This window comes from Manacus candei, unplaced genomic scaffold (assembly GCF_025592945.1).
Source record: "Manacus candei isolate 608988 ecotype Guabito, Panama unplaced genomic scaffold, ASM2559294v1 h1tg000064l, whole genome shotgun sequence".
Taxonomy (NCBI): domain Eukaryota; kingdom Metazoa; phylum Chordata; class Aves; order Passeriformes; family Pipridae; genus Manacus; species Manacus candei.
The window spans coordinates 2,847,036-2,859,831 of NW_026138112.1; the positions used below are offsets into that span (position 1 = coordinate 2,847,036).

The 12,796-nt window shown below is 42.3% G+C and overlaps 1 protein-coding gene across 3 annotated transcripts in view; it reads left to right on the forward strand.

The window, feature by feature from the left end:
• The first annotated feature begins 5,541 nt into the window (after positions 1–5,541).
• The window catches only part of SLC5A1 (solute carrier family 5 member 1), a 39,962-nt gene continuing 32,707 nt past the window's right edge, over positions 5,542–12,796 (forward strand). For 2 of the 3 annotated variants that reach the window (XM_051805346.1, XM_051805344.1), the window contains exon 1: positions 5,542–5,884. Coding sequence is in view for 1 of the 3 variants with exons in the window: in XM_051805344.1 (XP_051661304.1) it covers positions 5,636–5,884 (249 nt within the window). In the remaining 2 variants the exon portion in view is untranslated. Of the gene's footprint in view, positions 5,885–6,896; positions 7,332–12,796 lie in introns of those variants that run through there. The other variant, XM_051805347.1, reaches the window with a different exon arrangement.

Consider the following 12,796-nt stretch of genomic DNA (forward strand, 5'->3'; position numbering starts at 1 on the left):
AAGTACCCGTATATTCTGTATAGAGTGATTTCCCTTGGTGTCTCTCTGGAGATTTCTGGCAGTTTCTCCTGGATTGTCCAAAGTCCCTCCACTAAATCAGCGCTTGAGCCACACTTCCTGTGACCATGCTGTGCTTCAGCATCTCTGACCTAAATAACATATTATAGATAATAGAATTAAGATTTTTTTTTTTAAACCAATAATAGTTTAAATTACTTCAGATTTTTCTTTTTCCATTTGTCCACCCATTCCTTTCCCTTGCATCTGTTCTTCTCATAAAACTCATATTTTTACCTCCATTATCTTTCATCCTGCTCTTCCCTGAGCCCTCTTTTGTCCTTTCTGACCTATCTTCCCACTTCAAATACTTTCTTCCTGGCCTCATGGAGCATTGCCATGGTGACCACATGACGTCATTGCACTGGGAACAGTTGCCTAGGAAACCATATGATGTCATTACACTGGAGACAGTTGCCATGGTTACTGAGTTGGCTGAGGGAACTGGGAAAAAGAGTTTGTCATCTGACCAGTGCCAGGAAATGTTCCCATTAATGGCAATAAAGGAGAGACCTTTATTTATGTTTGTGTTTTTATGTTCTAGGGAGGGCTGCCTGTGACTCAAAGACCCCACTGGTTTTTCTGGGATGATGTGCTGTGGCTGGGCTTTTGCCTCTGGGCTGTGGGATCTTGCTCACCTGTTTCTGCTGTTCAGTGTTACTGTGAACATCAAGCCACAAGGAAATGGAGAAAAGCTGTGTTGTCCTGTGGTTCTGTGTCAGATGGGATTGCAGCTTCTGATGCTGTTTGATCTGTCCTGTTTGGTTCCTTTGGTTTCTGAGATAGATAGCCCAGCCCAGTATTTATCCCAGCAGATGTACAGTAACTGAGAATGTCATAGCTGAGCTTGCTTCATCTGCACCAGGCTCTATGTGAGTCTGTAATTTGTTTTCCACTTCTTTCCTGCCTTTCCCAATTTCTGTTTCATCATTGCTGACACGTACCTGTCTTGTTTTAATAATTCCAGGAGTTCCCAGAAATGTTCTACATGAAAGGTGAAGCAGAGGTTAAATAAAAAGTTGGAGGCAGCTGCTAAAGACAAGTAAGGTACACAAGAACAAGTTTAGTGAGTGTGTACAACAACGTGTAAACTCTGTGATTCATGTGAGGATGTGGGAATGTAAACAGTGGTTAGCACTGTGTGTGATGGGCAGATCTGTAGCTCTGATAGATTTTCTGTGTTTATATAACATACATATAATTGCTTTATGGATAAATAAATAAGCTTTTATGAAAATGGCTTTTCCAGACTTCTGCAGTTTGAGTGAATTACATGTCTAAGGCATGTTAGTCAAATTATATGTGTGACTGTCTCCACATATCAAATAAAGTCTCTGTTCTCAGTGCCCTGCAGATGCTCTGGAGTTCACGAGAAACTAGTTACCAACTTCCCACTGAAGTTCATGAAATGAACCCTTCTCTGCTCCCCCTGGGTCCAGTCCTTCTCAAGCTGAAAATCAAAATCCAGAATAAAACTCGTGCAGTTCCTATGGAGCTGCAAACAAAGATGCAGTCAGAGAAACTACACAGAGTGGTGGTGGCAGGCCAGGTAACTGAGGAGTTTTGGAGTGCCTGAACTAGTGACTGAAATCCAGGGCTCCTGAAATGTTGGGAGAAGGCTAGAATGGGAGTGGCATCTCAGTTTTGGCAGAACTAGGAGAAAAGTCTGTAAGAGAATGTAACTTCATTGGGCAGGGAACAGAATTTCCACTTAGGTATGGGGGGTAACAAAGGGACAAGGGTTGGGAGTTTTGATGTTTGAAGTCATAAAATCCTTCTATTAGAATTTTATTTCGGTTCCCCCTCCTCATGCTTTACAAAAACTATTTGATTGGCTATTTATTCAGTGTACTGCACAAAGCAATCTCAGCCCCTGTACCAGAGTAACTGTAAAAGAACATTGTCCTTCATGTCTGAAGTAATTTAATTTCCTCCTGATCAGATGGCAAGGAACAAAACAGCTCTTGGAGGTGGAAAGCAGCAGCCAGTGAGTGTTGGGAGCTCCCAGCAGTCAGGTGAGACCTGTCAGATGGGCTGTGTTTCAGACCTGTGTGTGAGTTCTTAAATTCTAGTTTAATAGCAGTGTATAGTTAATCAACGTGCAATGGAGGGCTTTGCAGATCAGGCTGTTCTGGTCATGGTGACTTGCATCCCTGTAAAATATGTGTCAGTAGCCATGGCTTTAATGGACTGGAACAGCCTTGGAATTACTAGTCTGGGATACTGTTGAGTTCATGATTGAAGGGATATCTAATCCTACTTAATGGCCACTTGTGTTACTTTTCCTGTTAACTGAGCTTCAGAGTGACTCCTGAACTTGGGTTTGTTTGATTTCAGCGCTGTTCCTGGACCTTAAGGTTATTGCATTTAAGTAAATTTTAAACATTCATGTTTGGATCACATTTATTGGTAAAAGATGAGAAAGAAAGCAAGAAGCTGGGCTGTGTTTGGCTGTCAGGGAGGTGTGGGAAAAGGTTGTTAGAGCTGATGGAGTTTTGGTAAATTTTACTGGAAATTCACATGTTCATGATTTGTATTTGAGGCAGCTTTCCCTGCCTCTGATCTCTCACTCACATCAGGTTTCTGTAGATACTTAAATAATAATTATATGCTGTGCCAGGGCAATACTGGAGGTCTCACACTGGTACAGGATTATAGACTTGTTTTCCAGCAGTGTCAGCCCCTTGGGGTCTGTGCATGGAGAAGTTTCGTAAGCAGTAGAGGAGGCAGCTCCTGTGCTGGGAGCTGGGGGAGCTCTGCTTTTGCTGACTGGTGCTTCCATCTGCTGGAGAACTTTGTTCACACAGTGTTCAGTCTTTACTGTACTGGGAGAGACAAAAAAATCCTGTTAATTAACCCCCAAAGATTTAGTGAGCATTAATTACTCTGACAGAAACAATTCCTCTGTGATATTAAGTAGCTAACAGAAAATGCTTTCACGTGCTCTGTAGCTTTGCATTTGAAAGATGTCACTCTCTACCTACCTGGAATCAATACTCTTATGTTTTATTCTAAAATACAGTATCTCACACAGTAGTAATATAAATTAAAGTACAGATTCTACAAACACCTTCCTAGTGGGCTGTTTTGTGACTCGTGACCCACACTAGTGCTCTCAGGAAGAGCCTGCAGGGGCTGGAGAACTTGGTGGTCAAACAGAAGGGGGCAGGTGTCCCTTGGCACAGGGTGTATTTTATTATTGGGACTGGAAAGTTCACTCAGTGTTCCTGGCACGGCCACGGTCCGTCAGGATCTGCACTCCTGGAGTGGATTTTTGAGTTTTGAAATTCACTTGTTTGCAGTAAACTTGAGAACTCTGGAACAAACTTGTGTGTAGAGACACGTAGCCAAGCCCAGCTAACAGAGTACTTCCCAGCCCACCTTTCTCCCTTTAATGAGCAATTGTCTCATTCTTTCCTGCAAATCCAATAATGTGAAATGACACCATAAAATGGTTGCTCTATCCTTGTATTATTTTTTGTTCTTATTAGGTTTTGTAGGAAAACCGTAGAAATAAAAAAAAAAACACCCAAACCATAAAATTTACAGAGAATAAATAGGATTTGTTCTGTGCTACTGTTATTTATGACAGTGTTGTTAAAAGTAATAATATCAGAGCACCTTTGGACTTGATACAGTGGCATTACAAATAAATAAAACATGCTTATAACATATAAATTTTAAATTTAAAAATGAAGTAAATTTTGAAGTATATATGAAAGTTATAAGCTTACATATAAGACTAGAGGTACTAAAAGAATAATTTTAGAGGCATTCATACAAACTATGTGGATTTTTTAAATAATATAATCCTGTATGAAGACAACATAATGAGCTATATTTATTTATTTAAATAAATTATTTAAATTATTTAAATGAATTCAGTAAAGGACAAAAAGGACAGAAAGTCAGAACACCTTGCCCTGCCCACCTGCAATCTCTGCAGCCCTGTGGCCTTTGGGATCATTATTTCACTGTGATAAGTGTCATCTGTTGTGCCTGACATGGCCTTCAAAACCAACTGCCAGAACACATCAGCTCCAACTCCTGCAAATTGCCTGGGCTTGGCAGGGCAGGTGCTTGGGTTTTGGACTTCACTGGGCAGGATCCACCCCAAGTGCCCTTTGGTTTAAGGCAGGGAGCTGGAACAATGTCCAAACACCAGCAGGGATGGATTTTAGTGGCTTAGTGTTTTTAAAATGATGAGAGTAGTAGGAAATACAGATTTGCATTTGTTCTTCTACTGCCAAGGAAAAATAGTTCAGGGTGTCTTTCACTGATGACACTTTGTGTTTTGTTGGTAAATTGAACCCCTGTGTGGGTGGTTGGTTATGTGCTTTTCTGAAAATAAACAGCTCAGTACTCCTAGGCAGCATATATTGTGCTCTGGGTGTTGAGAATGTGGGAAAGGAATCCGGGAATGGTGGGAACACTACGGCCTGTGTCCAAAATCTAGAGTTAGTGGAGACCAATAACTCATGTTTTCCTCAGCAGCTATCTTTGGGTGCATGTGCAGTTTAAGAAGTCATGTAGAGCCTAGAGGGAAAACCTTGGGCAGTTATTGCTGTCCTTGTGTTGTTACTTCATTGGCAGGAGCAGCAAGATCTGAAGCTGTAATTTAATAAAGAGGATTTTCTTGAAGTTTAAAAACCCCAGGCTGTCATTGTTATATAGGCAAATAAAGGCAGAAGAAGTGCCCTTCCCAGGATGCCCCTGCAGGAGCACATTCCAGTGCTGATGTGGGTACTTTCATCCCTGGAGAGGTTTGGCCCTCAGGATCTTTATGGCTCACGTACCTGAGCAGGCTGGATCTCACACCTGCACGTTGTGCACCAGGGACTTTAATTGCTTTTTGCTACCTTTGAACTGAGGTGGAGCTACTTATTGCCCTTGTTAATGGACCTGCTCTTACTGCTTCAAAATGTTTTCTCAGAAAGTTATTAATAATTTAGTATTTAGCTAATTGACAATATTTAATTTTCATTAGGAATCTATTTAAAGTGGCCTTAATTGCCTCTTATGTGATGTAACTTTGGACAGAGCCAAATCCCAGGGAAATGATGTTTTCTTACATCTTTCACTTATGATTGTAAACACAGAGGTGTTGGGTTGTTATGTTGATAAATGTGATTCAAATCATAAATTGACATAAAATTTCAGAACCAGTTTCCCAGCAGGTGAAGAGAATGAATACAAAATGGTTGAACCACAGTTGTCTGTGATCAGATTCACAAGAACTGACAACAAGTTTTTCATTGGATAAAGTAATAGGCTAAAAATGTTTTCCCCTGAAAAACATACTTGTACCATGTTAAGCACAGTAATGCTCCTTAAATTTGGAGATAATGTTGTTTATTTTAAAGGAAGAAAAGTGTCTGTGTGTGTACAGGAGGAGGGGTGAGTATTGATTGGAGCAGTTGAGTCATGGCAATCGATTTACTTCTGAGTTCCTGGAGAATGGCCCTGCAGCTGGTGGTTGGTGACTGCCTCACCCCTTGTGTCACTGACAGGGCAAAGAGCTGTTCTGGGCTGAAGCAGAAAGTTGCTGTGCCTTGGAAGCTTTGTTAAACTGGGAATAATGATTTATTTCCAATGGTTGAATGATGCAGTGATGGCAACACTCACTGGTGAGACTGTGGCTGATGTCCCAGTTTACAAGCTTTATGGAAGTTGCCTCCTCCACACTTTTGTGCTCACAGAATATCCTGAGCTGGAGGGGACCCACAAGGATCATCAAGTCCAACTGCTGGCCCTGCACAGGACAACACGCCGAAAACCCCAGCATGTGCCTAAGAGTGTTTGCCAAACATTCCCTGAGCTCTGGCAGGTTGGTGATGCTCTGTTGTATGGTGTTGGTTTTCAATGTCATTCCATTACATCTTGGGAAGTAGCAAACAGGGGCATTTCATTTTAACATTCTTGATGTTCAGTGATGCTCAGCTTGGTGCAATAGAAGTCAGGGAGTCCTGGTTGCACTGACTGAGCCTGATGTGATGAGAGGACAGGAAACAAAAGAGGGTTCTCTGCTTACACAAGCTTGCCTGATGTATGAGTTTTGCTGTCTTCTTTTCTTCCCTGTGCCACCTGTAGTGGTTCAATGCACACCTTATCTCTTAATAGCAGTTCTGTTCAATCTGATTTGTAGACATGTGTCTCATACTAATTGTTCCATTGTATGCTTTGGTGCTACTTCCACCTTCTTTCTTCCTCTCTGTCAATTAGATCCTGTTTCCACATGTTTAATAATCCTTTCATTGTGTCTGTTGGTTCAGATGGAACAATGGAGCACTCCTTTTCTAGGTTTGGAATTTTTTCTTTTTGATGGTTCTGACTGCTTTAGATAAACAAACCAAACAGATGAAGGCTGATAACAATGGGAAGAGATGAGTTTCTGGAACATAAATCAAAACCCTAAAGACAAACGTGGAGGGGAAAGAAAGGATCTGTGCTATCTCCTCTGAGGAACATTTCAGGACTGTCAGTGAGCTGTGTTCAGCAGGACCCAGAGAACCTCTGCAGTTTTATAGCACAAAAAACAACTTCATTTTTATTTTCATGCCTCTCCATGTCGTGCTAGCGGATGTCTTTAGAACTGCATTAGGGTTTCTCTGCTCATGTTGTAGATTTTGGAGCCCTGGAAATTCCATCTGCTTGCTTTCCATAGAAGCTCTAGAGGCAGCACTGGTAGGATAAGCCTGACTCTCACCACGCAGCAGCTCATTAACACCCTTCTGTTCCTGTCCTCCCCCTGACTCATGGGGGAACTCAGAAGCTCAGGAGTCTGTCTAAGCTGGCTGTTAAGTCAGGCTTAACTTCACCTTAGTTAGTGGGATCTGGTTATTGTGTGTGTGAGGCTGGCAGGGGAGATGCAGAAGCTACTTCTAACTCTGCAGAGCTCTCTTTCCTGATATTTTTGGTCCTGATGCCAATGGTTGTCAGCCTCCCTTAACTCTGAGGACTGCATGGATGAGTGTCAGTAAATGTTTTCAGGTGCTTATGGATCACGGGGTTGTGCTCTTTACTAATTGCATCAGAGTGTAAGGATATAAACAAGTTAATTACCTGGCACTTTGTGTTAGAGGTTCAGTGTTCCACTCCCTTTTGCCTGTTGCTGTTTTTACAGTGGTAGGAAGATTGGAGCCAGCAGTGATTTACATGGTGTTAATTATGTTTCTTGTTTCTATGGACATGATAAGCAAAAAAAAAAAAAAAAAGGACCTTTTCAGCATCATTTCCCACCTTCAGTCCCTGCTGAAGACCAGTGTTGGCACAAGGTTTGTTTGCTAGTTTTTTCTTCTTTATAACCATAAGTTTAGTTTTCTGGGGAGTTGCACAGTTCTTCCATGCTTCTTTCTTTCCAAATGCATGCCTTGTTCCACAGAGTATTCAAATATCCTTTTGATAAAAAACCCTTCATTTTGTGTGGGTGAACAAACAGTGATTGTGTGGAAACCCAAACTTGGTGTGAACATCTTTGAGTGAGGTGAACTCTTTGTAGAACGAGGCTTTTCTGGAATCTGTAACACAATCAGAAGGCATTGGATTGTGTATGATAAAAAAGGGGAATTCTCTGCCTTTCACTTTCATTCAAGCTGAAAGTCTAGAAATACACGGAGTCACTGCCCAGTTAGTGAAGTGATTTGTTTATCAGTATTTTCCAAACAGTACAAACAGTGAGTGTTTCTGGTCAGTGTCTGTTCAAGAGGTAAAATCCACATCCTTTTGTGACCAGCAGCCTTCATCTCCCATCAGTAAAACCTTTTCAGAGTTGTGCACAGAGCTTTGATATTTGTAGTAAACCAGAATGTTAAAGGCACCTCAGAGTGGCACCGTCATGATCTGTGCTGACTTCAGTCACAGGAGTCACCTGTGACTGTGCATATTCATCAGAAATCTGTTTTTTCATCATTGTAGTTCGTGTAGTTTAGGATTTCTTTTCTGTGGATGTGGGACACCCTCTTGTGATCTTGAGAAGGTTTCCCAAAGCATGCTGAAGTTCTTAAAAAGACTGCAACCTGTTTCCTGTAACAAGTTGTTCCGTAGAAAAATATAAAATAAGCTTTTTCTTTTTTCTCCAGGATTTCTTCAGGGTAAGCCACAGTGCAGCCTTACTGGACAAATTTAATTTCTGGAATATCATCCTGCTTTTTTTTCGTTGTAGAATATTTAAGTAGATAACCAGGAAGTTAATGAAATTTACTGATGTAAAATAAGTGAGGATGGTCTTTGTATGAATAAAGCCTGAACCTTACAGATACTGAAACTGGGAGGCTGCAGTTGGAGCAGTTCTGTAAAGACTAGGGAAGGCTCTTGCTCTTCTTCCAGTGTGGTCCTCACTCTGTCAAAGGGTAGATCCAGTCTCCTGAATCCATAATGTTTCAGAAACCTTATCAGCCAAGATCTCTGGCCTGGTCCTGTACACAGCTCATGTGCAAACCTTATTAAAAAGCACATAATGTGTTTGTTGCCAAGGAAACATAAGCCATTAAGCCCTAGGAACATAATTCATAAAACCCAAATTTTAGCTATTAACATCTCCTTTCTCCATTAGTGCCACGAACCCAACATGAAATAGCCTTGCAGTCTCCATCTAATGGGAATGACACAACTGGGAAATGAGAATGGGAAACAAGGGATTGCAGTTCACTGAGCTCTAAGTGTGCCACAGTAATGGGAATGCAGGGCAGGCTTTGTTTTCTTCTCTTGTGTTGATCATCCACTGAACACCTGTTTATCCTACTGGTGTTACTGTGAATCACAGTAAAGGCAAGCCTTTGCCAAGCAGAGAAAGATCAGGCCTACATTTTCCAAGAGGTCTGTTTGGAATATGAAAATAAAAATTAGGAGCGGGAAAAGGAAATGATGAAGTATTTTCCACTGGCTTCAGTTTTAATATCTTAGTAATTTTAAATTTCACTTCTCTGGATTTTCTGTTATGAATATTCCATTACAACCAGCTAACTCACAATGAGTTTAACACAAAATGTGGTTATAGATGGCATTTTGTATTTTTTTGTTTAGGTCAATCTCAATTTGCTCTTAACAATCTAGAAGCTGTTTTCTTCTTCTTCATCCTTCTCTTCTTTAGGAATTACACTGGATTTGTTACTTTTTGTCATACTAATATTGCAAAGCACCTGGAAACTTCTTGTGAAGAATCCACTGCAGCTACACAGACACTTTTTGTCAAAATTTCACTGTGCTTGTATTCTCGGGAGTACTTCTAGCAAAAAAAACAAAAAAAAGAGGAGGAAAGTGAATGGGGCTCCATTTTTGGCAGGTCTAAACTGTTAGTTGACACTCCTGTGCTGTCCAGGGCCACAGGCAGTCAGGTCAGGCTGACCTGAGTTATTGTTTGTACCTTGCAGTCACCTGTGTTCAGCTTTGGGATCAAGGAGTGGAAGGGAAGTCAGGACCATTCCTGCCCTTTATTCTCTGTCCATTCTTGCCCTTTATTCTCATCCATTCCATTGATTTTGAACCATCCTCTCTGTGTTAAAGAGGACAATTAACATTGCTGTCTGAAAGAAGTGCTGAATTTGCTGTAGTGGGGTAGGGCTGGTGCACTCCTGGGACATGGAGCCTCGGGCTCCAAGTCATCCCTGACAGTTCAGTGTAATGAACCAGTTACAGTCACTTGGTGAAGTCCATTGCCAGCTTTGCTCAGGCTTTATTTGGGCACCTCCCCTGCAGCTCCTGAGAGGTCTGTGTAGGAACCAGAGAGTGATTGGGAGCTCCCAGACTTTGCCCCCACAGCCCTAGTGTGCTTTCAGCTCACGTGCAGTTTCTGTTCTGTTTAGTGTGGCACTGAAGTACACTCTGCTTTCTCCAGGGTTTTATGGGACTTTGCCTGATAACAACCTCAAGGATTTGGCAGTGAGTGACTAGTAAAAAACGAGTATATGACACTGTTGACTTTTTTAGTGGTGTAATCGTGAGAACGTGCGTCAAAACTCTTGATTTGTGAGCTGTGACAGCACACCTGAATGCAGAGATGGGCTTGTCAAACAGCCTGTGCACCAAGGGGGACTTTGAAGAAAAGGAAACATGTCAGAGATCTCCAGATAACATAATTTAGTTTGAAATGGGCCTCCAGAGACCATGAAGGGCAGGGCTGCCTTCAAAGTTAGATCAGATTGCTCCAATGAGATTTTGAAAACCTCAAAGAACAGAGATTTCTGTCTTTCTAGGCAACCTATTTCGGGGCTTAAGCACTTACACTGTATTTTGTCCCTTGTATATCCACTCACACTTTCTTGCCCTTGCACTGTTACTTCTGAGAACAGTGGCTCTGTCCTCTGTGTAACTGCCCTGTAGGTATTGAATGATGACAGTTGGTTTCTTCTCCCAAACCTTCTCTTCTTGAGGCTAAACACACCCAGTCCCTCAGCCTCTCCTCACATGCCACATGGTGCAGCACTTCACTGTGCTCTCTCTCTTACCAGCATCCATTTGGTGATGAAAGGCTCCAGGTGGGACACAGTGTCCAAGGTCCTGCCTCACAGGGATGAGCAGAGTTCCCTGCCCTGGCTGCTGCCTGTGCTCTGCTGGTGCAGCCCTGGGTGCCCTCAACCCTCACAGAGACGCTGCCATTGCAGTACTTGTGCTGTTGGTGTACAAAAGGATGTCCTCAAATTGTCTGTGTCCTGATATCCATGTGTTTTCCTCTGTAAAGTAAGAAATCAGGACAATTGTATAGTGTGGAAGTTTGTGGAGAAACTTATTCTTTGATATAAGCTTTTTCCAGGTTCAGTGTCAGGAAAACCACTGAGCTACCATGAGGACACTTGTGCTTCGTGAGTGCCTGGCTCCTGTCCCATTTTTGATCTCCATTCAAACACTTTTTGCTGCAGCAAAAAGCAGCCTGAAGTGCCAAAGAACTGTTCTCCAGGCCACTCTTTCCCTTTGGAAGCTGGCAGCAGAGCTGCAGGCAGGCAGCCTTTGCTCAGGATACACCTTGCTGCTCCCCACAGAATACATCTAGGAGAGAGAAAGGGGCAGAAGGGGCAGTGGAACAGATGGAAAGGGCTGGGTGCTCCCTTACCCTTTAGGGTGGGATGCTACACACTGTCAGTCGTTTTTCAGATGCTGACAAGTCATGCAGATCAAGCCTGAAGAGCTTTAGCTTGTCCATCTAAACAGTGTCTTGGTCCAAAGTACAGAATTGTTCTGCAAATGCACTGAAACTACCAGTTTGTGGATTTGGAATGAGTTTTTGGATTCCAGGATTTTGGAATGGGAGAGACAAGACTTCTGTTATTGATGGGGACCCCAATGCTTATTTGGCAAAGCAGCAACCAGCATGGAGCAGGCACTGAGCAGTGAGAAGGGAAGCCTTGAAACCTGGGCCTGCCACTGCTCTATTTTCAAGTGGTTTGGGACTTAAAACCTGCCACCACAACCTGGGAGGTGACACCAGCCATGTGGAAGTTTCTTGGCCCATTGTTGAGGATGCACAGGTGTTAGTAGCAGGTTCCTGCCTGTACCTTTAGGGAGTTGGCTTTACTGTTGTTACCTCTGCCAGTGAAGGTTGTCCCTTCCTGTCCCCAGAATGTTGAACAAGGATGTCCTGGTGGATGTTATTTAACAGTGATTTGCCCATAAGGGTCACCTCAGTTCTGACTGGTCTGAGGCCCCGTGCTGGATTCACTGAAGCCTCTGATCATGAGGAAAAGTCTTACATGGTAAAATGAGTCTCCTTTCTATTATTGCCAATTGTCTGGGCTCTTAAGGAATCATTAACGAGTAGTAAAATAATAGCCACCATAAATCACTTTGGTGTCCTGTGATTGTACAAGAACGATTACTATTCTCTGCCCCTTGTGATCTCCTTGGAGAAAGTACAATTTAAATACTATTTCAGTCAAGTGAGGTCATTTCTAATGAATGAAGGTGTAAAAACAGCTTTTCATGTGTTTCCTAGTTTGGAGACTCAGCTTTCTTATGGAAACTCCTATCACTGATACGTAGGAAATCTCTTAGGATTTCTCAAAGTGGCAATATAATGTAAAAATGAACGTTTCAGGATTTGGAAAGAATTCCAACAAGTTACAAATCCACAATTTTCCAACAAACACACAGTGCTACTTCTCTGACAACTGAAAGGGCCTAATTGGTGTGGTCATCGAATTTTTTTTTAATAAATGTGTGGTTTGCTTGCTCTCTAAAGTAATCAGATCAGATTTTATCTGTGAGCACAAATGGAAGTTCGGATTCTTAACTGTCCCTCTGGGCTGCACCTGGAGTATTCTGGAATGTGACTATCCCATTCTATCTGTGATCTTTGCATGATCTCCCCAGAACATTTACACTTCTTTTGCATGAGCTTAAAGGAGGATCGACCACATTTGAGGAGTTTGAAGAGATTTTTGCTATTCCAGGACTAATCTCTGAGAGTAGATTGTTAGCTTGTATTCCAGTGTTATGTATTCCCTCTGTCTGGATAGATGGAAGCTGCATTCTTACCTGGGGCAACCCTGATCTACACAGCTAAGTCTTACAGTCCTCAACACAGTTTCCAATAAGGAATGTCCTGATGATATGAAACTTCTTAACTGATGCTGAAAAATGTTCCAAATTTTACACACCCTTCTTAAACACAGTGTACTGCACTGTGCAACTGCAGCTGAATCACAGCAGTCCCACACCTGCAGGATTGTGAAAGTCCAGGCAGTGCAGAGCTCAGCCTTCTCTCTGTGCACAGGGACAGAGAACCTGTCATCAGTGTTTGTCTTCTTGC